Below are 26,208 nucleotides of genomic sequence, written 5' to 3' on the forward strand. Positions count from 1 at the left end.
GGCAACCACACGTCCAAACTGTCTGCAAGCCGGCAAACATGCCGCAAGACTACTTTGGGCCAATCCAAGGTGTGCCCCAACGATCCGATACGTTTTGAAGCGAGCTGATGCTGAATCTCTCCTATTTAGAGGCTCTGAAGCATCTCAGACCTCTCCTCATCTACCTGCCTGTCAGTTCGACAACACCATCCGACCGAGTGGAGAGCCTGAAAGAAGCACTGAGTGCCGTTCAGACGACTGTGGGAGCTTATGGAGGACGAAGGAAGGGCAAGAGGGGGAGAGGGGATGGTGATGCTCAGAAGGCAGATTGGCTCGATACGGAGGGTGAGTAGAAGGCCCTCGAGGGCACCGGTTACGCTGAATTCTATCCTCATATGTACCCAGGCGTGTCCATCTTCAACCAAGCTCGAGCAGCAAGCAAGAGATACGAAGGAAATGCAGAGATCAAGGAAGATCTCGATATCGCGGCGCAGGGTGAGTTATGGAAAAGGGACTGATTTCCTGAGCTGACATGACCGCGACAGTGCGTCTCACTGCCTACAAGATGATCGAAGCGGCTAGCGACTCCAAGCCTCGTCCTAGTCAATGTGAGTGTTCTGCTTCTTGCTCGACTGAGACCTTCCTCAGTGCAGAGGGACCTATACCTTCTCAGCCGAACCGCCGCCGCCGTAATGGGTGAGTGTAGGCACTAGCCGCTGATCTGACTTTGATTCAGCATCCAACCAGAAGGCTAAGCTGGAAGAACTGTTGACACATGGGGCTGAGGTGAGGTCTTTTGGCCCTTATCGGGACTAAAGTATGACCAGCTCGAGCAAGATATCAGGACAGTGCTGTCCGGAAAACACTCTGCAGATACTGCTGAAGTACTGGGTTCCATTCTGGACTTCTACCTCGTCCGAATCGACTTTGTGAATATACAGAAAAGTGCACGGTGTTCACGCTCCGCAGGCTTTCAACGAGGACAACGCTCAACTGGCCAGTACCATCGCTCGCAAAGCACTCGGTAAGACTTCCGACCGGACGGTGGATGACTCGCTTCCAGATCTCCGCAGAATGGGTCAGCTCAACATCACCGATGTATGGCCTTGGAAGGATAAATAACTGATTCTGAGCAGGTCAAACGGCTGGCGCATCACTGTTGGAAAATCAGTGAAGAGCTGTGCTTCAAAGGTGCTGATCAGCTGTATTATCTGGATGATGCCCTCGCATGGACCCACATTTGCCTTGAGGCTGCAAATCTGCTCCAGCAAGACTTTGGGGAGGATGCTAGATGGTTTGAGCTTGAAGTCAGTTCGAATCTTTCAGTGGTGGAGAGAAGCTAAGAGCTTAGATTTCGGTGGTCCATACCATGAGTAAACTCAGAATCTGGAGCCTCGCTTGACAATTTCTCAGTCAAAGCTTATCGACTCAAAGGTGACCCTGACTCCCTTGAAAGAGGATACGCAGCAGTACAAAGTCTTCAAGAAATGATTGGCGAAGGAGTCAGTCTGCCTCAAACGAAGCTCTCGGTGTGCCGTCGCTGATCCGATCAACACCAGGATCCTCGATCCATACATGCTCTTGCACTCTACAGTTTGTCGCTTCTCAAGGAGAGAGGTGGCACTGAGGATGATTTCAAGAAGCGTGCGTTGATCTGGTGTGCCACGCTCATTAACTCTACCAGACTTCCGACTCGCGGTCGATACGATGATTTGGTCGATGGAAAATGTCCACTCGTGAGCTGACAGGCAAGGTTGGACCATCCGGCTGACTTTGAGGCTAGGTTGCTGTTTGAGATTAGCCGGTTCCGGGAAGAGTTTGTTATGTGACAAGCCCAGACTGAGCTTTACCGCTGACCCTGTACGTGTTCAGCGTTGACAAACATGATTGGGCAATGGAGCTTTTCCTCAATAGCTCTTTACGTTATGAGCCCGCAAAGGCTTTTACCGGTACCATCCTACTCAATGTAATCTATGCCTCTCGAGGCCGGGCGGTGTCGGATCCCGAGCGCTGCATAGTCTTTGTCGGACGCCTGCTAGACGGTAGGCTTCCCGATAGTGAACCCAGCTCATTAAGTCAGGCATGATGAACAGTGGGGAGATGTCTGATATCGAGCGAACAGCATGTGCTCACGTGAGACATGAGCTGCTCCCTCCGTAGCTGACGCAGCTTCAGACTCTGTACGGTCTTGCCGATCTCCTCGTCGAGGCTGAGCAGAAAAGGTACAACCAGGCGGCCGGGTTGTGTACGTTCTTGTAACCGTCTGCTCTGTTGGCTGATTCTTGTCCAGACACCCTTGCAGCTCATCCGGTGCTGGCTGTTGACGATTCCGACAAGATTCTGCGCAAGGCAGCGATGTGCCATATTCTCGCAGGAGACTACGACCGCGCCAAAGCCAAGATTAGGGATTGCCCAGAGGAAGGAGCTGCCACATATTATCTACACTTCCTGATCGGGCTGAATATGGGTGAGTGAAAGACGAGGGCAATGAGTGGATCGCTGATATTGTTCAAGGTCAAGAAGAAGTAGGTAGGTACAATTGACTTCAGAGCATTGCGACTGATCTCTGCAGCCATTGAGGCGATCCAGAAAATGGCTAGTTGCGAAGATCTGGGCGCAAATCAATTGCTCAATGTGGCGTAGGTGCAAAATTGAGTGTATTCTAACACGACCAAGGTCGTTGTCTCAGCGATCCGAATACGATCAAGTGCTTATAGCCTGCATTCAGTTGATGCTGTCGATGGCCGATCAGTTCTCGGAGGAGTTGTACCTGTCAAAGATGGAACTGCCGAAGTACGGGGACACCACAAAATGATGCTGCCGCTAACGCTATCAGAGCGCTAATCCATCTGCTTTACAAGGGTGTGGAGAAGGAGGCATCTGGGTAAGTTGACACACAGTCCTTCCGATTGACGCCTTGCAAGAGACGAGGAGCTGTTCGAGCGCATCCAAGGGGTTGTCAAGAACAGTTCGTGGAAAGTCTGATCTCGCTAACCATACAGTCACTCAAGACTGCTATAGTGATCCCGACTTTGTCCAACAGCACGGTTCAGATGTTGCCTGGGTCGCCAAGACTGGTAATCAGGCGTTGTGATACGTGAACCTGACCGACTTCAGCATACAACATGGGCATCAAGAGTATCGCAACATGCTCCCAATCCGTCGTGGCGAGCATCTTCGACACCGCTGCGCAGGTAAGCAGCCACGTACTTGGGGTACGCTGAGCATCACTCGATAGCTCATGGACATGATACCGGAAGGCATCGATCCCCGATGGTCAACATATGTTGCCATCGCGAAGTATACTTGTTTCTGTGGCAATTGTGAGTATCCGCGATGAATCTGTCACTAATGATTCAGTGTTCTCCTTTCGTAGTATGGAGCCGGGCATAGAGAAGGTGAGTCAGTAAATATCATCCTCGTGGGTCTAGCGCAAATGTCACTATAGAAACAGCTACTTGAAGGCTTGAGAAACTACCTCCCGGTGTGCCGAGATGCAGTCACCGACGCTCTTAAGAATGTTCAGGACAAGGTCTCGAGGCTGCAGCTCGCCACCATCTTTGGAACCCTGAAGATCTTCGAAGTTGAGCTGTTGGCGGCAAGCGGAGAATGGGATGCAGTGGCGAGAGCTGTGACGGTGTGTCCCGCCACAGTCAATGCGCTCACCGGTTCTGTGCAGATGCCTACGGAGGGCAGTAAGAACACAGTAGAGGTGATGGAGAGCGTCATGGACATCATCAACAGAAATCCAGACTGTCCAGTTGAGAGTGAGCTGAAGCCTTCACATGCTGTATCAACTCATATTCTTTTGCCAGTTACAGGTCAAGTTCTGGGGGTGGGTGGTGATCGCAAGGCTCAGAGCTAATTCTGACCATCACAGACTCTCATTCAGACCTTCGACAAATCAAAACCAGAGGGCATCGTCGGATACAGCAGATGGGTGCGAGTTGCAGTGGACTTTGTCCGTCTCAGAAATGCAGAGGGAGACCAGACAAGGGTCATGGAGTATGTCAAAAAAGCTCTTGAAGTGATCAAAACGGCTCCGCCGACGGTGTGTACATACATGTACTGTAGCATTTGTTGTGCCACATGACCTGACGATTTGACAGACGTATCCTCAAGAAGAAATTGAGTGGCTGATGACCAGCGCCTGGAATGTGGGCTTCGCGATGGTATCGTACGCCCCCAGTTCAAACGTTGGCTGAAGCGGAGAATGCGCAAATACGAGGCTGCCAAGCACTGGTGGGAGCTCGCCCTCCAAATCGGAATTCACGTATCAAACCGCGAGGGAAGGTTGCAACAGGTATGTTTTCAATGGAGGAGAGTTATGGGCTGATCTGCTACAGATGCACGATCACTACAAGTGAGCTGTGATACAGAGATTACACACTAATGACATTAGTCGACTGCTTACCAAACTCGAGGGTGTTGAGCGGCTCTGAGCGGAATGTGAAGACGCGGAACCCCAAGCACCGGCTTATCGCAAATACAACGACCTCATTCAAGACTGCCATTACATGTGCAGATACCCAACACGTTCCAGCTACGTGCATACACTACATTCCGAAGCTCATTCATCAATCCATTCATTTCTATACATCCATAGTGGACCGTAAACGACGTGCTCTGGTAGATGGATCAAAGCGGTGGAAAACCAGACATGCTCCTGATCCTGCCGTCTTACGTATAATCTGAGCTTTTCAACGACAATCATGCGAGACTGAGGGCCTCGAAGCACGGCACCACGTCTCATCCTCTCCTCCCGATCTCCTATCACTTCCTCACAACCGTCTCCTGTTCCCAACTTTTCTTCTTGGCCGAGCCAATCAACATGAAGCGGCTCCAGATTGCATGTTCGCCGTCAGGATGACCATGAACCATGAGCCGCACCTCGTTTCTCTCATTACCGTAATCCAATCGTCCACCACATCGGAAGCATCTCTCTTTCTGCAGGATACTTTCGACATATCGTTTCCGTTTCGTCATGTAGAGCCAGATCAACGTCAGGACAACCAAGATTGCCAAAGTGGCAGTGATGCCTGCTGAAGACAGGATCGAGCAATGTGCAGTATTAGTGATTGAACCATCCCAATGACTGAGAAAACCCTCACCTGTAGCTTGTTCCGAGACCATGACGGATGGTATGCTACAGGGACTTCTACAACTTCGGTTTATGCTCCACTAGTGTCCGTGTTCGCGCGTATCTCCTGGAGTGAAGTCCAAGGAGAGGGTTGTGAAAAGAACATGGCACACATCCTTTCAGTTGTTCTGCTTGAATCAGGCAGACGCGCACTGGTTCACTAAGCCCTGATCAATGTTTCGCGGGTCATCATGAACTGTTACCGGTTAGCGCTGAGACGAAACGCTTCCAATCTTGTACATGTGGGTCGCGGATTGCCGTTCAGCCAAGCCTCTCCCCTTGGGTAGGAGTCGCTGTCAGAGACCGGCATACTGACATGACGGGTTCCATCTTTCAAGGATCCAGTAATCAATTTGCCTCGGGTTCAGGGTGCATGCCAGTAATTAGTGCAGTTTCTGCCACAGTCTCCCTCTCAAACTATCTCCGTCTCGTCATTTATCCCTGAAAGGTGATCTAGAGGCTCGTCCAACCAGTGAACAAGCTCCTACCAGCAAAATGTTCGCTGTACTCAATGCCACCAAGACAATCATCACTTCTAGATGATATCAGCTTTCCAATCAGGTGAGGGGGAGGCCAGGCGCTGCCTCACTAGCAAGAGGTGTTTGATTTTCTGTTGGGACGGTCTCAGCTTCTTCCATATCCCGCTGTACAGTATATGACAGCCAAATATGCAGAAAAGTGTCAGAGGGGGAAGGGTGGTGTGTCCTGTTAGTGCAACAAATCTTGCATCCTTCCTTTGTGCGCGTGGAGGGCGTAAGAGGTGAAAGGACGTAAGCGAGACGGCTGTGCTTGTTTTAGAGGGGATTTCGCGGTTCATTGAAAGGTCCTCAGGAGTAATAATGGGACCGCAGGCATCCCAGTCTGGAGAGTTTCTATGTATGTGACGACTTCGACACTTGACACTGCATAGTTCTACCGCGCAGTGCGTTGTTGGAGCGGGACGTGCTCCTAATTCCTCCGGGCCTTCGATCTAGGCCTCGGCTTCTCCTCCACATCCTCTCCTCCTACCTCGCTCTCCTCATCACTCTCATCCCTTACCCTAGCTTTCTGGACCGTACTCTTTGGCCGCGATTTGGGTATAGTGCCAGCCGAGGATGTAAGTCTCGATTCATCCCTCTCAACCTTTTCCTTGATCGTGCTGAGTGCTTTTGTAGCTCTTTCACTTCGCGTTACAGGTCTCGAAAGTCGCTTGGAATCATTGACCCTGACATTTGAACTCTTCTTGATTGGTTTCTCCTCCGCCTCTTCTTTCTCCTCATCCTCGTCATCTTGATCCGACTCTAACTCCTCTATTTCACTCTCCTCCTCCTCATCGCTCTTTTCTTGCTGGTTCGCCCTCGCCCTCTTACTCTTCCGGGGATAAACCCTCCCTCCAGTCCTATGCTCTTCATCATCTTTCCAGACACTCGTCTTTGGCTTGAAACATAGCTTCTTCTTGTAGTAGAGGTAACCGAAGACGATGAGGACCAGTGCAAACACGCCAATGCCAATACCTTGACGTTAAAGCATTGTCAGGACTTGCATCCCGATTGGAGCAAGGCGTCACGCGTCATCATACTCACCGATTTCTTGCTGCTTTGTCAAGCTCATGCTACTCGAAGAGTCGCTTGGTGCTTGATCCGAGGCTGAAGAGGCGGCATCTGGCGTCGATGTGGATGTGGATGTTTCCGCTTCCGTTGCGGGGGTTTCGGACATGAGGACAGAGCGTCAAGTGGCCCGGGGACTGACACAAGTCTGTAAGGCCAACAATCCTCGTCTAAGGCTGATAGTTGTATCCGGTGGAACTGATCGGAAACTGTCTCGTGCTGTCCGGAAAATGAACACCCGAACGTCGAGTAGTAGATCCACCCATCCATCTGGTCTGATACGCCTGATCAGGTTTACTCCCAAAGGCTATCGCAACCAAACCTGAAACTGAAGGCATGGTCAAGGGAAAGTTTTCAACTTCCTTTGATATTCGTCTCCTGATGATCGCAGTAAACAGGAGACCATACGTATGACCTCGCCTCGTGAAATTCCTCGTCGGCGATGTGTGGAGAGCCATCCAGTATCAGGTTACATGGTGCCACAATGCCACATGCTTGGCAATTTTTAGTTCCGCGATACCGGACGCGGCGGCATAAGGTCGCGACTTGAAACTGGACATTGAATTGACCTTTAAGCAGTTAGGCTGAACCGACAATGAGGTGAGTGAGCGAGCAAGCAACGTGGTACGGAGAGTCGATTACGAAGCTGGAAGTCAGATTGTCAAATGCAGATATTGACCTTCGACACGTTTTATTAGTGGTCCACCCTCTCCCACGCTGTCCGATTCGGCGCTCCTGGACTCGCTGGACGATGATCCTCGATTCGATATCGCCGCAGATAGAGATAGACGGATGGAGAAGCTGAAAGAAGAGGTTGAGAAAGTTAAGCAGCTACAAGAAAGTGATTATAGAAAAGTTGTCACCTTCACCGATGAACGCAAATTGATAGAGAGGATGTCGTGAGTCATCCTGAGATATTTATGACCTACGCCTCGCTGAGCCAGATTCTCGATAGGAAAGACAAGTATTGTATACTCCATTTCTTTCATCCCGACTTTCAGCGCTGTCAGATCATGGATCGACGTCTCGAGGTGCGGGTGCCGTCACTAAGAGGTCTGAGAGCTCATATGAAGTGATTTAGGAACTCGCCCCGAAACATCCATACACTCTCTTTATCCGAGCATCCGTCGCGGACATTCCGTTCCTCGTCACCAAGTTCAACATCAAGGTCCTGCCTTGCGTCTTGGTCTTTGCGGACAGTCGCTGTGTAGACCAGTGAGTCGCTCTAAATTGTATGAGGGTTCATTGACTCTCGAATCGTCAGGCTGGTAGGCTTTGAGGAATTTGGCAACTCGGATCACTTCAGTGCGAAAGCCCTCGAGTTTAGGTTGAAGGAGTCTGGTGAGCTATGACGTTATTGTCACCTTGACAGCGGAGCTCATATGTCTCGCAGGAGCATTGCCAGAGGGCAAACCTACACTGGTCAACACGCTCTCTTCATCTCTCCTGGACCCACACTCACGGATCAAAGACGACTCGGACGATGAGAGTGATGGCGATGAGACGGCTGCGAGGAGATCACGGGGCACTGGGCCAAGACGAGGCAAGACGGGCATACGGAATGGTCTTTTGACAGGAATGGACGAGGACGAGTGACGGAAGCGCAGAGCTCGACCACGGTGGGATCTGACTTGGAGGGTATTGATTTTCTCCTTTAGCATTCATCTGTATCAGTACGTCATACACAATTGCATCGCATCGCATCGCATCGCATCGCATCGCATCGCATCGAACATCATAGTTCAGGCTCAATGGAGGACAACTCTTCAGACCTCAGAGGTATATGCATGTACATGAGGTAATGAGACGTGCCTACTGATCAATAATGAATAGTACACACCGTCGTCAAACGTGACTACGAAACACCTGACAGAATAGCACTCCGCACTTTCGCTGCATCTCATCGACTTGTGAACCACCAGATAATCACGCGGCTTCCATCCGCTCTGCCATGTCATGGCTGAGTGGCGTTGCGAAACGAGGTGAACTGGTGGCTTTCGAACTCCAGAATGGGCGTTGAAAGCTCCGAGTTGCTTGGATAGGTGTGGGTCAAGTTTGGGATCACGAGTGTCGAGAAAGGCCACATCAGGATCGAGTCGGAACTTCCGTCTGCGACGATCATCAGTCTGGGCCGTTTTGGCCACGGAGCTGTCGTTGAACCCACGATATGAGCACTTGCCCCAGGAGCTTGTCGAGGCGTTCGTACAGCCACCCACAGAGCACGTGTCTGAGAAGCGTCAGCAACGGTCAGCATGTTCAGCGTTGGGTGAAGTGGCGTGTGCATCGAGATCAGGTGAACAGGAGGGCCCGGAAGGCAGGTTGACAGGCTGGGTGACTCTTAGCGGCTCAAACACTCACGTTCTCCGCAGTAGCCTGAAGAACCCGCTGCTTTTCCACAGTGACAATTGGGCAATTGAAGAGGTTGAGGGTCGATGAAGGGGTTCAAGGCGACATGAACGTGTCGTGACATGATGGTGGCGGGAGAAGAGGTAGCAATTGTCACTGCCGTGTACGGTAACTTGACGAGGTGATGAAGTGTCAGAGATCAAATCGAGGATGGGGATTTGGGTGGCGAAGAAGGAGATCAGACGAGGTCTAAATATACATGATCTAAGGTCTCTCAAGTCCACACCATAAGATGATCATCCGATATACACTAGACGCAAGATTGTAGCGAGGACATGTCAGAACTTCTATTTGCGTGTGGTTTTGCGCGAATATTCCGAAGGACAATAATTGTACAGTTTTGGCAGTGAGTGAGCCAAATGAGGTCTGGACTTTCAGGGGAGAGAAGGGGTTTACACGTTGAATCCTCATCGTGTAAGAAACAAGAAGATGAGCAGAGAATGGGAAGGCGGGTGAGTGAACTCAGCGAGCGATGCCTTTGACAACACACACCCACACACATACAAACATACACACACGCAAGTGTACACGTACACATACACTGCCCTCTTACAGGTACGACTTCGGATTTACTCGGATTCAACGACCACAGCACCGCAATCATCGATCAGAACGACCGAGGAACGCGCACCTAAGCGATCAGTCAAGGTAGCTGGTGCCTTCAGGATACATCAAGGGTGTGGCTGCCTCGAGGCGTCGGAGTCGGGGTGGCAGTGCCACTCGTAAGCGATATTTCCTGCTTGGGATAATTGCTATGGGTCAATGCTTGCATGGCGTGATGAGCTATGTCCAATGCAACCAGCTCTGCAAGCCGTCCGTCCCCTGGAGATCTTCTCGTTGTACCTCACTATCATCGCTTGAGGTGCCGAGATCCAAGGCCGAAGGGGCGACTCCTCTCACGTGGCGGAGGAAGACAAGGTCGAGGGCAATCTGAGTTTGACGGAGTTCGACTGATACTCTGTGCAAAATGAGTCGCTGGTAGGGCCAAATCGGAGCTCGGTCAGCGTCAGACTATGCTATATGTTTAAGTGTCAACGTGCTCACCACATCGCTGATACATCACAGCTTGGGCTGTGCAGCCGGTATATACGCATGTATCTGTGTCCGCATTAGCTGAGGGGTCGAGTTTATGCGGAGAGTCTCACGGGTCTTGCAGTAGCTGCCTCCATTGACTGGAGAGTTGGAACAGTCTTGCTCGCCACAGGTTGACATTGTTTCAGATATCTCAGGTGACAATCCTCAGGGCAGGGTTCTCTCGAGAATGGTAAGCATGATACCCATTATAAGCTATGTTTTGCCGGCACGCTGCCCGCTGTCGTACATACTGTAATACGACGCTCCCGAGCGCTGTCTATATCCTCACATATCGACCTCATCACTCCCATCAGCAGTCTGTCCCCAAGTCCGGTGATTGCAAAGTGTAGCGACTGAAATGCTGCCGCTTGGCCATTGGTGCGAAGAGCGTCTCCTCGGGAACACAGATCAGCGACTTCACAATGCTTCTTCGGCTAGAACCGATAGAGTCTCAAGTGTCAAAGGGTGGGGGTATAGCACGCAATTTAAAGGTAGTGCTTCTGTACTGATGGAAGGCTGCCTGTATCTGTATATGCTCCGACGTATATGAGGTGGAGAAGATTCCTTTCGGCCAACATTCATGTCTCAAAGCGTTCAGCGATGGGTGAGGGCACTGCGTCTCATCAGTTGCATCAGCAAGCATTGTGTCCACCTCCAAGATATCTGTTCAGATCCCCTATGTCCCATCTCTCCATCATGGGCTCGGTTGATTGGCCTTGGCGTCTGCTACCATTATCCATCATTGACAACGGTCTCAATGCGGAAGGTAAGCGAGTCCGCACTCACGACCGGTGCAAAATCCCCTAGTCACCGCTCGGTCCTTGCAGTACTCTTTCTTGCAGACGTCTTCAATCGTCGCGATCGAGCAGCGATTTGAGCGACTATGGCACTACAGGGATCGCGACAGTGATGGTACGACTCACGTTCATAGCAGAAGACATGACCTTCCGCCCATCTCTGCTTCTCGCACCCTGGAACGATACAGTTCTCCATGATGGTGGTCAAGATATAGTCCAGATGGAGGACAAATTCATTGCCGCAGGTCCAACTTGACGGTTCTGTATGAACTCTTGAACGGCCAAGCTTGATTCATATGAATGCTACACGCCAGAGTAGGTCGACATGCCTGATGGCATCACTTGAATCAAAGGAAAGGCCTGAGGAATGCTAGTACTGTAAATTGGCCGATGAATAGATCAGATGAGCAAAAGGTCTGAACGATACACGAGGACCCCATGCGCATACCTGACGACGTTCGACTATCGAGGGAAGCGAGGGAAGCAGGACCTTCATGTTCACCTGCCCTGCAAGGCTTGAATCCACATCGTCACCTTCGAATGCCTCGTGCTGGGTTGTGAGGCTGTTCACTGGTGGCTTCCTTGGCTCGGTGTCAAAAATGGACAAGACAGTCCTTTGAGCTTGTCAGGATCCAGTGATGCATGAGATTTTGGTCTTTAGCGCCAGCTGTGCGCGAATCGTGTAAGGAGACTCGTCGATGCTTCGATATCGGCCGCTAGGTCAGTTAGGATTTAAAAGAACGGCTGCGTAAGCGACCTCTGAGCCAAACCTAACTCCACTGCCGAACGACTTTGTCTCCGTTCGGTCCAGTCAAGGTTGCCGCACTGTGTGCATGGGCCGGATTGACCGACGCCATGCGCTGTCCAAGACGTCTCGTCAGTAGCATGACAACCCGTTTCTCCGCCCCGGAACTTTCGCCTACAAAGTGAGAACTGACTCCATGATTTTATGTAACTATCGGGCCAATCACCGTCCGACACGGGCCAGATCTTGTGTACGGTAAAAACGACCTTCGGCCATACTTGGCAAGCATCATCGACGCGTCAACGGGACATCTGATCCACTACCGACCATCCAAAGTATACACCCCACCCCCCTCCATGGAGCTTTGCTTGGGTATGTAGCTGCTGACGTGAACTGTAAGTGTCTTTTATCCAGATCCCCCCTCCTTGGCCTAGAACATGAGAAAAAGACGGTCGATCGAAAAACACCACGGCGCCCGGATAAGCTCCACTGGCCCCTGACATCGCCGCCCGCCACCATTATTTTATGCATACAAGTGACAGCTGCTCAAGGGCTAGCCAGCGAGCCCAGCCAGTCAGCCTCTGCTGCAGCAGCCGCAGCCTCCAGTTGATGACCGACGGTCTGCTATACGCCCGCCACTGTGGTTGATTACATTTGTTTGCTTAGTCAATGCAATCAGCGGCGCCCGGATTTTTCTTCAGCCAAAATCGTCTGATCATATCCACCCCCGACTTTCATCTCCGTGTTTCTCTTTGTTGGGAAAGCCTTATAACAGGCGCAAGCACATTTTCTGTGACCTGTATCATCTATCTGCCCATCCCCACCCGCAAGAACTGGCTGCTGGCTACTTGAGTGCTCAGAGTGCGTCTACAGCGCAGCCTTCTCCAACACAATGAGCACCGGACTCGATTTCGGATTCGAGAATCGGGAGACCCGGGGAGCCCCATCGGCTATTGAGCTTGGCAAACCCATCGCCTCCACAGAAGGGGATCATCGATCACCTGCACAACAATATCACTTGGGAATAGAAAACATCCTCCCCGACTCACTCACATCGCCTCATGCAGACAACAGCTCGGGTCGTTCTGGCGATGATGACGTACCCAACGGATCTAGTAGTTCCGATCGCGATGCGCGAACATTAAATGGAGAAAATAGTAGCCCTTCGGACGATCCAAAGCGTGTTCAAAGAGACGCAGAACTCGCTGGTCTGGCCCGACAATTGACCAGACACTCCACGCGAACTGGATTAACCGGAGAAAACTTGTTTGAATATCAGGAAGGATCCGACTTGGACCCGTTCTCAGACAACTTCAACGCGAGAAAGTATGTCAAAGGTCTTGCCGCTTTGTCCAGAGACCAAGGTGTGGAGAGGTTATCAGGCGTATCCTTCTCCAATCTCAGCGTTCATGGCTATGGCTCAGACGCTGGTGAGTACCTCGTTGCTTGCGATTCTACTGGCTTGACACGGGCACTGACCGTCAACTTTCGGTAGATTACCAGAAGACAGTCGGAAATCTGCCAATGTCATATGTTGGGCAAGCTATGGACATGATCAGAGGTCGAAAGCGCAAAGTTCAAATCCTGAACGGTCTCGATGGATATCTTGAAGCTGGAGAGATGCTTGTGGTCCTTGGACCGCCGGGAAGGTCAGTCATCAACCGGTCCTGTATGAACTATGCTCACCCTCGTCTAGTGGTTGCACGACCCTGCTCAAGACCATTGCAGGCGAGATGAACGGAATCTATCTTGATGATGAGACAGAGCTGAACTATAGAGGTTCGTGAACGACTTACGAACCTTTGACTCACTGCCCTTCTTTCCAAGGTATTCACCCAAAGAAGATGCACAAGCAATTCAGGGGAGAAGCAATCTACACAGCTGAGGTGGACGTCCACTTCCCAAACTTGACGGTTGGAGACACTCTGGCGTGAGCCTCAACTGTGGTGACCGTGAATCTGTGCTGACCATCGCTCAGTTTTGCCTCAGAATGCAGAGTTCCAAGGACGCCTCCTGCAGGACTTACCCAGAAGCAATTTGCGTCTCATAGTCGAGATGTCATGATGTCGACATTCGGTATTTCTCACACCGTCAATACGATCATCGGTAACGAGTACATTCGTGGAGTATCTGGAGGAGAGTGAGTCTTGTGGCAAAGCATAACCACATCTGCCTTTTCTGACGTCCTGGTCCAGACGCAAGCGTGTGACGATCTGTGAAGCAGCATTGTCAGGAGCACCTCTGCAATGCTGGGACAACTCGACTCGAGGTCTTGACTCTGCCAATGCCATCGAGTTCTGCAAGAATCTGAAATTGAGCTCTGAATACTTGAGCACCACATCCGTCGTTGCCATCTATCAATCCCCTCAATCAGCGTACGACCTCTTCGACAAGGTCTCTGTCCTGTACGAGGGAGAACAGATCTTCTTCGGTAAATGTACAGACGCCAAGGCTTTCTTCACCAACATGGGTTTCGAATGTCCCGAACAACAAACAGTCCCTGATTTCCTCACATCCTTGACGAGCCCTTCCGAACGAAAGGCTAAGAAAGGATACGAGAGTCGAGTCCCGACGACCCCTCAGGAGTTCGTTGCAGTCTGGAAGAAGAGCCCGGAATATGCTCAGCTCAAGAAGGATATCCAGTCGTACAACGAAAAGCATCCCATGGATGGAGATAGCTACAAGACTTTCCTTGCCTCCAGGAGGCAGCAACAGGCCAAGCATCTGTGCGTTGTCTTGTCTTTCCACTCGAGTAGTCGACTGACATTACTCGTAGTCGCGCCAAGTCTCCCTACACCCTGTCGTACGGCCAGCAAATCAAGATTTGTCTGCGAAGAGGATTCTGGCGACTCAAAGCCGACCCGAGTCTTACACTCACTCAGCTGTTTGGTAACTTTGTGATGGCCTTGATCATCTCTTCGGTCTTTTACAATCTCCGTAAGCGTTCTTTGAATTGCCTGTGTTCATTGGCTGAGCGAGCTCCTGCATTCAGAGCCCACAACTTCTAGTCTGTACCAGATTGGAGCTTTGATCTTTTTTGCTGCGTTGATCAACGCTTTCGGAGCTGCTCTCGAGGTAAGTCAGACTCGCTACAGAATGTCGCGGATGAGCTGACACCGTCCAGATTCTCACATTGTACGCCCAACGACCCATTGTTGAGAAGCACACCCAATACGCCTTGTGAGGCTCTACGTCACAGGTTCCAAGGAACGTCGCTCATCTGCTCTTAGCTATCACCCATCTGCCGAGGCTTTCGCGTCCATGCTCACCGACATGCCCTACAAGATCCTGAATAACCTGACCACCAACTTGACACTTTATTTCATGACCAATTTGCGACGAGCGCCTGGTCCGTTCTTCTTCTTCGTCCTGATCACCTTCACCATGACTCTCGTAATGTCGATGATTTTCCGATCCATCGCTGCGCTCTCTCGTGTCTTTGTCCTCGCCATGACGCCAGCGGCTATCATCATGATTGGCCTGATTGTCTACACTGGATTCGCCATTCCTGTTGTGCAAATGCGAGGATGGTCACGATGGATTAACTACATCAATCCCATCGGATACGGTTTCGAGTCACTCATGATCAATGAATTCCACGATCGAGAGTTCCTGTGTTCGCAATACATCCCCGCAGGACCAGGGTATCAAAATGTCGGTGCCGACAATCGAATCTGTTCTGTGGTCGGTGCACAAGCTGGTGACGCATACGTCGAAGGAGACACATACATATACCTCTCCTACGGCTACGAATACCAGCACAAATGGAGAAACTTTGGTATCCTTATCGCATTTGCTGTTTTCTTCCTGGGTGTTTACCTGCTCGCCACAGAGCTCATCTCTGCCCAGCGTTCCAAAGGTGAAATTCTGGTCTTCCCTCGTGGTCATTTCCCTGCGGAGATGCTCAAGAAGCAAGCAAACGATGAGGAATCTCAACAGACCCGATCCAACGAAAAGAGCAAGCTTGGCGGAAAAGTGGAAAGACAAATTACCGGAACTGCTCGAGCCGATCAAGGTATCATTCAAAAGCAGACAAGCATCTTCTCATGGAAGGATGTCGTGTATGACATCAAGATCAAGAAGGAACCGAGGCGTATTCTAAATCATGTAGACGGATGGGTGAAGCCAGGAACTCTGACCGCTTTGATGGTGAGTTGTCCAAGTGGTCCACTCGCTTCGGGGTAGCTGATTGGAATGCAGGGAGTGTCTGGTGCTGGTAAAACAACTCTGCTCGACGTCTTGGCTGCCCGTGTCACTATGGGTGTAGTCACTGGTGAAATGCTTGTCGATGGTGAACAACGAGATGTATCCTTCCAGCGTAAAACTGGATACGTTCAACAACAGGATCTGCACTTGCAAACCAGTACCGTCCGAGAGGCCCTTCGTTTCAGTGCCGAGCTCAGGCAGCCGAAACACGTCAGCAAGCAGGAAAAATGGGACTACGTCGAAGAGGTGCTCAAGCTATTGGAAATGGATGCATATGCGGATGCCGTGGTCGGTGTACCCGGTGAAGGTGAGGATGAGTAAGATGATCCTCGCTGAGCAGTTCTAGGTCTCAACGTTGAACAGCGAAAGCGATTGACAATTGGTGTTGAGCTTGTCGCCAAACCCGCACTCTTGTTGTTCCTTGATGAGCCCACCTCTGGTCTGGATTCTCAGACGTCCTGGAACATTCTCAAGCTCTTACGCAAACTCACAGAACATGGTCAAGCTATTCTCTGCACCATTCATCAACCTTCGGCCATCCTGTTCGAGAACTTTGATCGATTGTTGCTCCTTGCAAAAGGAGGTAAGACTGTCTACTTTGGGGAAGTCGGCCAAGGGTCCCATATCCTTATCGACTATTTCGAGCGAAACGGAGCAATCCCTTACCCCGCCGGCGAGAACCCCGCAGAATGGATGTTATCAGCTATCGGCGCGGCACCCGGATCTAAGTCTGACAAAGACTGGTTCGAAGTCTGGAACGAGAGTCCTGAACGGGCAAAAGTCAAGGAACACTTGGAGGAACTGAAGACTGAACGACGAAAGATCGTCGCCGAAGAAAAGGCCAAAAAGAGTTCACAGAGTAAAGAAGATGCACAATTGGACAAGGCTGCCTACGCCGAGTTCGCCGCGCCGTTTTGGCAGCAAATGTGGATCGTCAGTCGACGAGTGTTCCAACAGTATTGGCGAACTCCGTCGTACATTTGGTCAAAGATCATCTTGGTCGTCTTGGCTGGTCTCTTCATCGGATTCTCATTTTTCAAGGCAGATACCTCTCAAGCGGGTCTACAGTCGCAATTGTTCTCTGCATTCATGGCAAGTCGAATATATAGATCCATTTGTACCTTACTGACGCGCCCCTCAGATCTTCCTTATCTTCTCTCAGCTTTGTCAACAGACAATGCCCGCTTTCGTCACCCAGCGAAGTCTGTACGAAGTCCGAGAACGACCTGCCAAGACGTACTCGTGGAAGGTCTTCATCTTATCCAACGTGATCGCTGAGATCCCCTGGAACATTTTCGTCGGCACTCTATTCTTCCTCACCTGGTTCTACCCGATTGGATACTACCGCAACGCCGAGCCCACGCATACTGTACCTCAGCGTACTGCACTCATGTGGGGATTGATGGAGACTTTCTTCCTCTTCACCGGAACTTTCGCCATTGCCATTGTGGCCGCCATGGATTCGGCTGAGACGGCTGGAAACGTTGCCAACTTGATGTTCTCCCTGTGTTTGATTTTCAACGGGTGAGTTGTGGCCTCATCGTTTCTCTTCGGAGGGCCTTGCTGAGATTCTTTGCAGTGTACTGGTACCTTTCCGGACCATGCCTGGATTCTGGAAATTCATGTACAGAATCTCACCATTCACCTACCTCGTCGAAGGTATCCTTTCAGTTGCCGTGGCCAATACCCATGTCGTCTGTTCGGAGGACGAGTTCCTACACTTTGATCCCCCCAATGGGGAAACGTGCGGAACATACCTCACTCCATTCCTCGATGCGTACGGAGGAACACTCCAGAATTACGATGCGAACTCGGACTGCACTGTCTGCTCGATTGGATCCACAAACACTTTCCTCGATCAATTCTCGATTTCTTACAGTCACCGATTCAGAGACTTTGGTCTCATGTGGGCTTACATCATTTTCAATGTGTTTGCCGCTATCGGTTTGTATTGGCTGGTCAGAGTTGTGAGTTGAACTCGATGGCTTATGTCTCAACGTCTGGCTAACAATGCGATTCAGCCAAAGAAGTCTGGTAAAGAACAAGCTACGGAGAGCGATGGCAAGAAAGACGTGCCCCCGCCCGAAACCAACCACAATGCCTGATGAGTAAATATAGACTCAAGAATCGTCGTCAATTCCAATAGATCTGTCGTGTCTCTCGAATCTGTCGTTTCTTAATCATAGTGTTTTCGTAATAGCTTTCGTGCTTCAATTCATAATCATCTCATCTCAAGCCTCGATCGAGATATACAATGTATGCATTTGATCACATATTACAGAGAGTGAAGTGCTCCAACAAGTAGATAGATAAGGCTGACGACGGCAAGATGTAAGATAAATAAGGAGGAGAATCATTGCAAAGGCTCCCGACTTGATGTGCCGTCAGTCGATGCGTTGCGATGACCAAGGCACATTTCACTCACCTTGATGACAGCTTGTTCAGCGAGATATAGACGTCTGAAACGCAATCAGCCTCGCTTCTTTATACACCCGACTTGACTCACCTGTGCCATAACCGTCCATCGAAATGAGTCTTAGATCACCTCCAAAAAATCTGGCGTACTGCGAGAATCAGCTCGACCGTATTCACAAAGGCGCCGCTCATCATACTCACCAGTCTTGACAATGGCAGACCGTACCCGAATCCAGCCATCGGAGCTTTGAAATCTGAACTCTCAATGTTCGCTTCCAATCCCTCATCGCTCATAGTCGTGTAGAGGTACCTACGGCATCATCAGCACGCTGAACCAGTATGAATGCGCAGTGAATGTCTTACGTCCATATGAGAGGGATGGCACTTCGTGGTATCCCTCCGCCCTCATCTGAAATCTTGATGGTGATGTCCTCGCTGCCTTCCACAACGACCACTTTGATAGGTGGGAATTCGTCCTCATTGGCTACTCCGTATCGCTCCACGACGGCGCGTAGACTGTTTTTGAGCAATTCAAAGCAGATATGTGATCTGGTTTTCAGTTAGCTCCAATTTTCCGTGGGCGCACGAGAAGACTCACAAGTGACCAGGGACGTAAGGGAAGGTCAGATCTTTAGGACACAAGAGTTGTATTGGAGGACCTTTGAACAGAGCATAGTGATCCTCGCACACGAATCGCGCGTTCTCTGAGACGAAGTCAGCGTTTTTCTTCATCCGGACATATAGGTAAACACTCACCGATCGCTTCGTGACATATATCGTGTACATTCTTGGGTCTGTCAGCTCAATAGTGGATTGTAAAGCAGGAGTCACCCACCGATTTCGTACATATGATCCCGACGTAGTCTGGATGGGGTTGAAGAGTATTCAGGGCGACATCTGGTGCGTCATGAGCTTTCCCGCTCAGAAGCACTGACCACGACTCACGTTGTCCGATCAAGAATCTTATCCCTATTCTGCTCATGTAAAATCTGTCCAACCACTCTTGTATGCTCTGATCGATTCGCCCTGCTTTCTGATTCCTCTTCCATTCCAGGACCCCCTGCGCTACAGTCGTCACGGTAGGGTCGTGTCTCCGTTTGATATTCTGCAGCAGGTCGGTGAACTGGTCATTGTATTCGTGCACCTCTGGCGGGTACGTGATGTCAGGGGACGGTGGGGAAAAGTATCTGAAGAGACATGAGTACATCCCCAATATAAGTCAACTAGACTGACCTTCTCTCAATGGGTATTCTTAATCTTGGTCCACTACTACCGGATCCATTCAAGCCCATTTGACCGATGTATCCTCCCCGTTCAGAAATGAGGTTACTTCCAACGGGCCCCTCGTGCATGAGGGGATCCAGAGAAGGGTTGAGCGTTGCAGAAGGGAATTGGGAGCTGCGAACCGTTTGAGCTAAGGAGGATAAGAAAGTAGCTCACTCGTCTTTCGGCTGTACACGGAGCATCTCTTGGATCTCTGGAGGCAGCTTTGGTCTCGGGAATGTCACCAGCTCCTATTGATGCTTTTCAGCACTCCTCGCCGGCATCGCACGAACTTGCACTCACCTCGAAGCTTTGAGCGTACCACTCTTTCACTTTGGTTATACTAGGTGTTTCGCTGATCCCATATGGCAGACTTTCAAGCTCAACCACGCGGTGAGCGAGGCGTATCGGTAGCTCCTCAGACAGGAACTGAGAAGCCTTGAGTAGTGTTCCTTGTGATGGATGTTGGCCGAATAAGATCATTTGTTGTAGTGAGACTGGTTCAAGACATCAGCACGCGAACTGTTACCGCGAAGGAAGAAAGGTGGCCAATGAGGGCTCACCGCCGGTCTGGGGGAAAGAGGCAAAATGGTGTATTCTGTCCCATAGTGCTGCTGAAATCTTGAACCGCGACATTGCAGTGACCGTATGGCACGTATGGTTTACGCCAAGCGAGGTTCAAACAGGTCGGTCGAGATCTGTTTGAGAGAGGTTCTCAGAATCCGCCGCTGTCCACAATGGTGACTATACAAGCGATGGAACTTGAGCCGAGCAAGAGCGATGCGAGGGAGTCAAGAGCCTGAATTGTGTCTTCCAATCGATTTGCACCAGAAGATGTATGTGCTGCTCAAGTGAGTGAGCGTTCGACAGATGTTAGCACCAGGTTGAACGTCGATCGTTTTCGAGTCGCCATTCCGCGGGGCTAGTTTTTTCGTCGGTAAATACAATTATCCGGTTGGGATCAGCTGCTCTGGAGAAGATGGTGTGACCACCTATATCGCATCGTCCTCAGCCTGGGAGAGGCATTGACATGTATGGCAGTCCACCTATGTCCGCCCGTGAAGATTGGCCCGGAGCATGCCATAGCACGCACGGGGTAGCCGTTCCGCGAAAGCTATACGAAATGTTCGGCTTTCTTCGGCGGAGGATGAGCAACTGGTCGTGTGCAGTCAAGCTTACAGAAATACAAAGGAGGAAAGGCAGAGAGGCCTGCAACCGAAATTGGCTGTGCCACGCCTTTGGAGTTTGTCTATCCTGCCCACACCACGCCCATGCATAGTACATGCCCAGCTTCGGGAAGGCTCACCTAGGTGCGCGATAAGATACGGCGCGGTGTCCCATCGGCGACTGCCGCATTCTCACGTGACCCGCTAAAAAGTTGATCTTCGATGGTTTTCGAGGTGCAAGCTTAAGAGGTCATTCCACTCGAGTGAAACTAGCGAGCAGGATGGCGGACGTGAAGAAGCGAAAGGCTGGAGAGCGCACATCAGGTCCTCAAAAGGTGAGAGTGTGCCTGTATCATGGTTCATAATAGCTCACAAGACATTCAGCGAGCTGCTAAGAGGAAGCACTTACCTCGGCGGCCGTCATCCCCCGAGCTCAGTGACGTTGCTACGTCTGGTGAAAATGTTGTCGGCACGCTGGTCATGGATCCTATGATCGATCCTGATGACTCGCCAGCCTCATCTGAAGGGGGAGAGGATGTGTCGGAAGGCTGGGTTGAGGGTGTAGAGAACGAAGACGGGGACGGTGATGACGATGATGTCGAAGATTTTGGAGGGTCGGTAGAGGAAGAGGCGGAAGAAGACGATGTGGAGCCAGAGGCTGGGCCATCCACCACGAAGCCGAAGCCGACGCCGAATGGCAAGAGTAAATATCGTCCGCCGACAATGGAGGAGCTGGAGACACTACGTCAGACCGAATCAAGCGGTGGAAATACATTTGCACTTCAATTGGACGCTCTCCTCACATCGACATTATTGTCCAAGACCCCTCCTGCTGGACTGAAGGATCTCTTAGCAACTATCCATTCGCATATTATGTCGCTTCATTCTTTACCTGCTCTGCTTCCGCCAAAAGCCTGTAAACGGTTTGGACAGGCTATCCCCTTTCCTGGGCCAGATGTTTTCCACCCGCTCAAAAGAGCCGATGTGAAGTGGACTTTGGGCTGGGAGAAGCCAGAGGAGGTGATCATTGGTGGGAGTTGGGGTGTGTGTGGAGGATATAGAAAGGGAAAGAAAGAGATGGGCGATGTAAATGTTGTGGCTGTCATGCCAGCGGTGAGTCAGGGATGAGGCTTTAATGCTGAGAATAAACAGGCCCTGTTCTCACCAAAGGATCGTATGGATTTTCGATACTTTCATAAGCGAATTTACTACCTTGCCATAATCAAGAAATCTCTCGAGATGCTCGGAGAGAAATCAGGCGCATCTTTGAGCGGTATCAAGGTTCGATGGGAAGACGCACACGGGGATAGCAGGCGGCCCATCATCGTCATTTCTGCAGGCAAAGGTCAGTCTGGCCATTTACCTCGTCTGACCGCTCCACAGAACAAGGTCTCCGTGACTCAGTCGAGATCAGTGTATCCGCAGCTGCGCCGGGTGCCCTCTTTCAGCCATCGTCTCTCTCCCCGAGCAAGTCGCTCCTCAGGGATGCCGGTATTCCCGAGTCAGCTCAGACGCCCCTATACTCCACGTCCATCATTCAGGATACTCTGCACAAAGCCCATCTCTTACACCTACATCACCTCAGTCAATTCGCCACCGTCGATAGGATGGTCGATGCATTTCTCGCGCTGTGGCGCATATGGGCTTCTCGGAGAGGTTTACAAAGGCATCGAGGTGGCAGCGGTTGGTTCGCATCCATGCTTCTGGGATGGGTCATGGACGGCGTGTTGATTGGTGGCTCCGGAGGGGATCGGACAAAGTTTCGAAGGGAGCCAGGGCTTGGCAAAAGTCTCACTGCGTGGGCAGCCTTGAAAGCAGCTTGGGAAAGGATAGGTGAGGGTCAGACCTATGACAATTGATCGGTCAGCTCATACTTCTGCAGGGAGTATGGATCTAAGCAAGCGTCCGGTATCTCTCTGTGTATCGCAAGATCCCATGGCAAGTCTTGAGACCGTTTCATCTCGGTCCAGCTGACTTTCATGCAGATTCCCTTGCCGCAAATACTGGAGTCATTCTCTGTCGCATTGGTGGACCCCACCGGCAGCATCAATATTTTCGCCGAATGGGATGAGGGTGACATTGAACTGGTGAGTTCATAGCTCTGAGGACGGTCCCTCAATCCTTAGCTGCAATATCACGCCCGCGAGACCTTGGCGTTGCTGGAGCATGTGGATGAGGATCATTTCTCAGACGTCTTTCTGAGGAATCTCAGCATAACGTCGGGGGTGTACGACGATTTCTTAACGTGAGTAAGGCGTGAAACTCCAATTGACCGGCTGTAGAATCGACATCTCCAGCATCCGCCTCGACACTGACGTATTAGAAGAGAGTGAGCGGACTACGAAGCTCCGACGAGCTTCACAAGCTATCAGCTCCTTGCTTCGACGGGGTCTCACCGATAGGGTCAAGCTCGTTCACTGTTCAGTGGATCAGGATCATCCGGATTCTGTTCATGTGGGACTGATATACAATTCATCGAGCGCCACTCGAGTTATGGACATTGGACCGTCTAGCGATTCCAAGGCGGAGGGTCAAGCCTTTAGAGAATTCTGGGGAGACAAAGCGGAGCTCAGAAGATTCAAAGACGGCTCAATATCCGAAAGCGTGGTCTGGAGCATTGTTCGGCCTGAAGAAGCAACCACCATCCCATACCAGATAGTCTGTTGGCTTTTGCAACGCCATTTGGACATCTCAACTCCTCAGGTCACCACCTTCTCTGCCAAGCGATCGTGGATGGACATTTTACAGGTCGACGCTGCAGCTCGAGATGCCATCAATGTGGCTGGATCTGAAAAACTAGGCTTCCGACCGATATTGGACGGCTACGAAGAGCTGTACAAGCTGCTCAAGTCCATCGATAACGAGCTACCACTTTCCATCCTTCAAGTACAGCCTGCGTCCGAGCTGCTTCGATACTCCACGACATTCGTTCCTCACCCAATCGACATTGCTCGATACCCGACTGCACCCGACTGTCTGAAGTACGTTTCTAGAGCGGAGATCGTGGTCCAGTTTGAGTCCTCTCCACGATGGCCCGATGACCTCGCTGCGATTCAAAAGGTCAAATTTGCGCTCATGGAGAAGCTCGCGGGGCTAGTACGTCACGCTCAGCGAGACAGCACAATCAATATTGTCTTTGATCCTCACGCGAGCGAGATCGAAGATTCGGCGGGTCTGGAGATCCTCCTCGGATCTGGAGTAGCTTTCCTACTTCGCATCTATCACGAGCGAGAACGTACTCTGTTGGATAGAGCTATAGAGGGAGACGCGCCTGCGTTCGGTACTTCCCTCCCGCTGCCTCCCCGTCGCCTTGCGATTCCTGCTCTGGAATTACACGTCCGACGCTTCATTCACTTACCGCGACATCATGCGACCATTGCTCCTCTACATCATCGATATCCTTCGTATTCCTCCGCTTGTAGATTGCTCAAACGATGGTTCTCAGCTCATATGCTCAGTCTCAAGATCGAAACCGAAGCCATCGAGCTGCTCATGGCCAAAGTGTATTTGCAGCCTGGATCTCTAGGATGTCCTGCAAGTGCACCACAAGGATTCGTACGAGCCATCAAGGTGTTGACGGAATGGGATTGGAAAATTGAGCCGATCATTCTTCCCCTGTCTGGTGAGGCTGGGAAATCCGGTAGACCAAGGATGGATGGAGAGGTGCAAAATGGGATCGTGAGGCAATTTGAAGCCCGTAGAACGAAGGACAAGACCTACCTTCACTCTGCGTGGGTTATCGCGACGGAGCAGGACCACACCGGACTTCGATGGACCAGTGGTATCTCCAAGGTCGTAGCAAATCGAGTGAGGTCTTTGGCAAGAGCGACTTTGGAGGCAATCAGAACTGCCACCCTGTCTTCAGAACTGGATATAAGGGTGAGTGGAACAATCACTACGAAGTTCACTGATTGTACAGGCGCTATTCACCACTCCTTTGGCAGATTACGATGTACTCGTTCATCTGCATTCGGGTATCTTACCTACGTATGCTCAAGGCGTCCACGCCGACGCGGCGAACTGGGTTTCGGAAGCCCGCTTCAAGAATGCCCGACGAACAGTCTATGGGGACGAAATTCGAATCGCGTTCGATCCCGCTCTGGCATTTGCTCAAGATATCCAGGTAAGTACAAATGAACCGGGTCAGGATGGTCTAACTCTTCTTCCCACAGCGCTTGTATGGCGACACTCTTCTCGTCTTTTTCGACCAGCACGGCGGTCAAGTCATAGGTCTTCTGTGGAATCCTGACAAGGTGCCTTCGAGAGCGCTGAAGCCTTTCTTGGGATACTCCACCAAGCCGAGCGCTGGCGAGGCGAGTTTGGCTGTCAAAGTCGATAATGACACAATGCTGACGAGCTGATCGTAGGCTGCACTCGTAACACTCGATAAGGATGCTGTCATTACTGAGATCCAGAGACTAGGCGAGGGACTGATCAAGAGCATTGTAGTCAAATGACATTATGGAACGAGAACCTCAGGTCGGACAGTTGCCTGCGTGGGAGCATGGTCACGATGATCTGATAATGCACCCTTTATACATGACCATTTCATACAAACTGAAGGGTCACATCAGCGATGACTCCCATTCTCGGAAGAGAATCGTGACCCACTGTTGACAAGTAGCTTTCCGCAACGATACGAGCCCTGGCATTCAAAGACAGCTTCATTTCGGAGATCTCCTTGTCAACATCCTCCATGAATTGAATTATAAAATCGACCAGCTTGTGCTTCAACATAGACTCGGAGTGGAAGTTGGTAATGAGGAAAGAAATGTCGTAGCCCTAATTTTGGGTCAGAGGCTTCCTCGACGTCTGGCCCCGCCGTAGAGAATGCTCAGCCTCACCGGAATTGGCTTTCTTCTGAGGATCACGAATCCTTCTGCCCTCATCATCATGAAACGAGTGAACTTGTGACACAGGATTTTCTCAATCTCATCCGCTTGCTTGATGGCTATGCTCAGACGGATGGAGTTGATAGATGGTTCGATGAGGACTCTTTCGGATTCATTACGGGACACAACCAATGGTTTCAACAGAACCTCAGGGGAGGTACTGGCGGTGAATCAGCGCAAAGACAATGAGGTCTGAAAGGCTCATCAACCCACCTGCATTCTACCTCTGGCTTGTTGTGCCTCTCTACCACTTGTGACGAGAAGTTTTGTAATGTCAGAGCTGCGGTCAATGTGCTTCGAACAGCATTGAGATAGGGTCGGAGTGTGTTGGACTGGGCGCGAGAGTAAGCAACGAATGGCTGAACATCCTTATGAAAGACCTACCATCTTGGCGTATGCAGTTCAGCGTCCCAGATGACGCCCGTTTACGACAATGCAACTCTGCGTTGACGAGAGATACGACGGAATGAGCAACAGTTGGACTGCACAACTACTCTCGTAACGTGGGTGGACGTCATTGCGGGGATGCCCTGGGTGCC

General features: G+C 50.9%; 8 protein-coding genes across 8 annotated transcripts; 4 read left to right on the top strand and 4 right to left on the bottom strand.

Moving 5' to 3' along the window:
- Positions 1 to 38: 38 nt before the first annotated feature.
- On the top strand, positions 39 to 4,421 carry BD324DRAFT_647669 (hypothetical protein; the record flags this gene model as incomplete). The annotated part of the gene is made up of 35 exons (XM_022017698.1): positions 39 to 69; positions 130 to 324; positions 385 to 474; positions 525 to 587; positions 628 to 675; positions 716 to 765; positions 807 to 908; positions 949 to 1,077; positions 1,116 to 1,286; positions 1,331 to 1,352; positions 1,393 to 1,481; positions 1,539 to 1,623; positions 1,664 to 1,715; positions 1,763 to 1,795; positions 1,852 to 2,021; positions 2,060 to 2,112; positions 2,155 to 2,224; positions 2,270 to 2,446; positions 2,494 to 2,508; positions 2,552 to 2,618; positions 2,656 to 2,772; positions 2,816 to 2,863; positions 2,904 to 2,947; positions 2,982 to 3,056; positions 3,097 to 3,173; positions 3,218 to 3,302; positions 3,340 to 3,377; positions 3,428 to 3,616; positions 3,659 to 3,746; positions 3,795 to 3,814; positions 3,860 to 4,030; positions 4,089 to 4,136; positions 4,187 to 4,282; positions 4,326 to 4,342; positions 4,382 to 4,421. 35 exons carry the CDS (start codon positions 39 to 41, stop codon positions 4,419 to 4,421), a joined length of 2,865 nt encoding a protein of 954 aa, XP_021874435.1.
- Positions 4,422 to 6,067: 1,646 nt separating this feature from the next.
- Positions 6,068 to 6,814, bottom strand: BD324DRAFT_647670 (hypothetical protein; the record flags this gene model as incomplete). Its single annotated transcript, XM_022017699.1, has 2 exons — positions 6,068 to 6,612; positions 6,682 to 6,814. The coding sequence occupies 2 exons, from the start codon at positions 6,812 to 6,814 to the stop codon at positions 6,068 to 6,070; spliced, it is 678 nt and encodes a 225-aa protein (XP_021874436.1).
- A 430-nt stretch (positions 6,815 to 7,244) lies between these two features.
- BD324DRAFT_611974 (thioredoxin-like protein) lies at positions 7,245 to 8,436 on the top strand. Its single transcript, XM_022014334.1, has 6 exons — positions 7,245 to 7,305; positions 7,404 to 7,604; positions 7,661 to 7,736; positions 7,787 to 7,920; positions 7,970 to 8,046; positions 8,099 to 8,436. Exons 1-6 carry the CDS (start codon positions 7,301 to 7,303, stop codon positions 8,299 to 8,301), a joined length of 696 nt encoding a protein of 231 aa, XP_021874437.1. The 5' UTR covers positions 7,245 to 7,300; the 3' UTR covers positions 8,302 to 8,436.
- BD324DRAFT_19338 (hypothetical protein) lies at positions 8,059 to 9,268 on the bottom strand. The gene is made up of 3 exons (XM_022012138.1): positions 9,064 to 9,268; positions 8,168 to 8,932; positions 8,059 to 8,119 (listed from the first exon to the last, which is right to left on the bottom strand). The coding sequence occupies exons 1-2, from the start codon at positions 9,173 to 9,175 to the stop codon at positions 8,472 to 8,474; spliced, it is 573 nt and encodes a 190-aa protein (XP_021874438.1). The 5' UTR covers positions 9,176 to 9,268; the 3' UTR covers positions 8,059 to 8,119; positions 8,168 to 8,471.
- Positions 9,269 to 12,453: 3,185 nt separating this feature from the next.
- BD324DRAFT_612031 (putative ATP-binding cassette transporter) lies at positions 12,454 to 18,189 on the top strand. The gene is made up of 15 exons (XM_022014335.1): positions 12,454 to 13,157; positions 13,223 to 13,376; positions 13,424 to 13,506; positions 13,555 to 13,657; positions 13,706 to 13,867; positions 13,923 to 14,453; positions 14,504 to 14,664; positions 14,720 to 14,802; positions 14,852 to 14,907; positions 14,958 to 15,876; positions 15,928 to 16,240; positions 16,280 to 17,025; positions 17,075 to 17,457; positions 17,513 to 17,900; positions 17,955 to 18,189. The coding sequence occupies exons 1-15, from the start codon at positions 12,620 to 12,622 to the stop codon at positions 18,036 to 18,038; spliced, it is 4,704 nt and encodes a 1,567-aa protein (XP_021874439.1). The 5' UTR covers positions 12,454 to 12,619; the 3' UTR covers positions 18,039 to 18,189.
- A 165-nt stretch (positions 18,190 to 18,354) lies between these two features.
- BD324DRAFT_574524 (mitochondrial branched-chain alpha-ketoacid dehydrogenase kinase-domain-containing protein) lies at positions 18,355 to 20,247 on the bottom strand (the record flags this gene model as incomplete). The annotated part of the gene is made up of 12 exons (XM_022013065.1): positions 18,355 to 18,392; positions 18,440 to 18,497; positions 18,550 to 18,658; positions 18,712 to 18,897; positions 18,947 to 19,052; positions 19,105 to 19,135; positions 19,184 to 19,245; positions 19,294 to 19,535; positions 19,582 to 19,746; positions 19,789 to 19,862; positions 19,915 to 20,108; positions 20,175 to 20,247. The coding sequence occupies 12 exons, from the start codon at positions 20,245 to 20,247 to the stop codon at positions 18,355 to 18,357; spliced, it is 1,338 nt and encodes a 445-aa protein (XP_021874440.1).
- A 688-nt stretch (positions 20,248 to 20,935) lies between these two features.
- On the top strand, positions 20,936 to 25,288 carry BD324DRAFT_612037 (Nrap protein). Its single transcript, XM_022014336.1, has 11 exons — positions 20,936 to 21,112; positions 21,162 to 21,890; positions 21,930 to 22,122; positions 22,161 to 22,610; positions 22,660 to 22,715; positions 22,763 to 22,864; positions 22,904 to 23,022; positions 23,060 to 24,656; positions 24,697 to 24,900; positions 24,950 to 25,090; positions 25,145 to 25,288. Exons 1-11 carry the CDS (start codon positions 21,059 to 21,061, stop codon positions 25,232 to 25,234), a joined length of 3,735 nt encoding a protein of 1,244 aa, XP_021874441.1. The 5' UTR covers positions 20,936 to 21,058; the 3' UTR covers positions 25,235 to 25,288.
- On the bottom strand, positions 25,289 to 26,165 carry BD324DRAFT_612040 (hypothetical protein). The gene is made up of 5 exons (XM_022014337.1): positions 26,054 to 26,165; positions 25,883 to 26,001; positions 25,622 to 25,829; positions 25,389 to 25,559; positions 25,289 to 25,334 (listed from the first exon to the last, which is right to left on the bottom strand). Exons 1-5 carry the CDS (start codon positions 26,054 to 26,056, stop codon positions 25,326 to 25,328), a joined length of 510 nt encoding a protein of 169 aa, XP_021874442.1. The 5' UTR covers positions 26,057 to 26,165; the 3' UTR covers positions 25,289 to 25,325.
- Positions 26,166 to 26,208: the final 43 nt, after the last annotated feature.

The sequence above is a fragment of the Kockovaella imperatae genome (assembly GCF_002102565.1).
Source record: "Kockovaella imperatae strain NRRL Y-17943 chromosome Unknown BD324scaffold_1, whole genome shotgun sequence".
Taxonomy (NCBI): domain Eukaryota; kingdom Fungi; phylum Basidiomycota; class Tremellomycetes; order Tremellales; family Cuniculitremaceae; genus Kockovaella; species Kockovaella imperatae.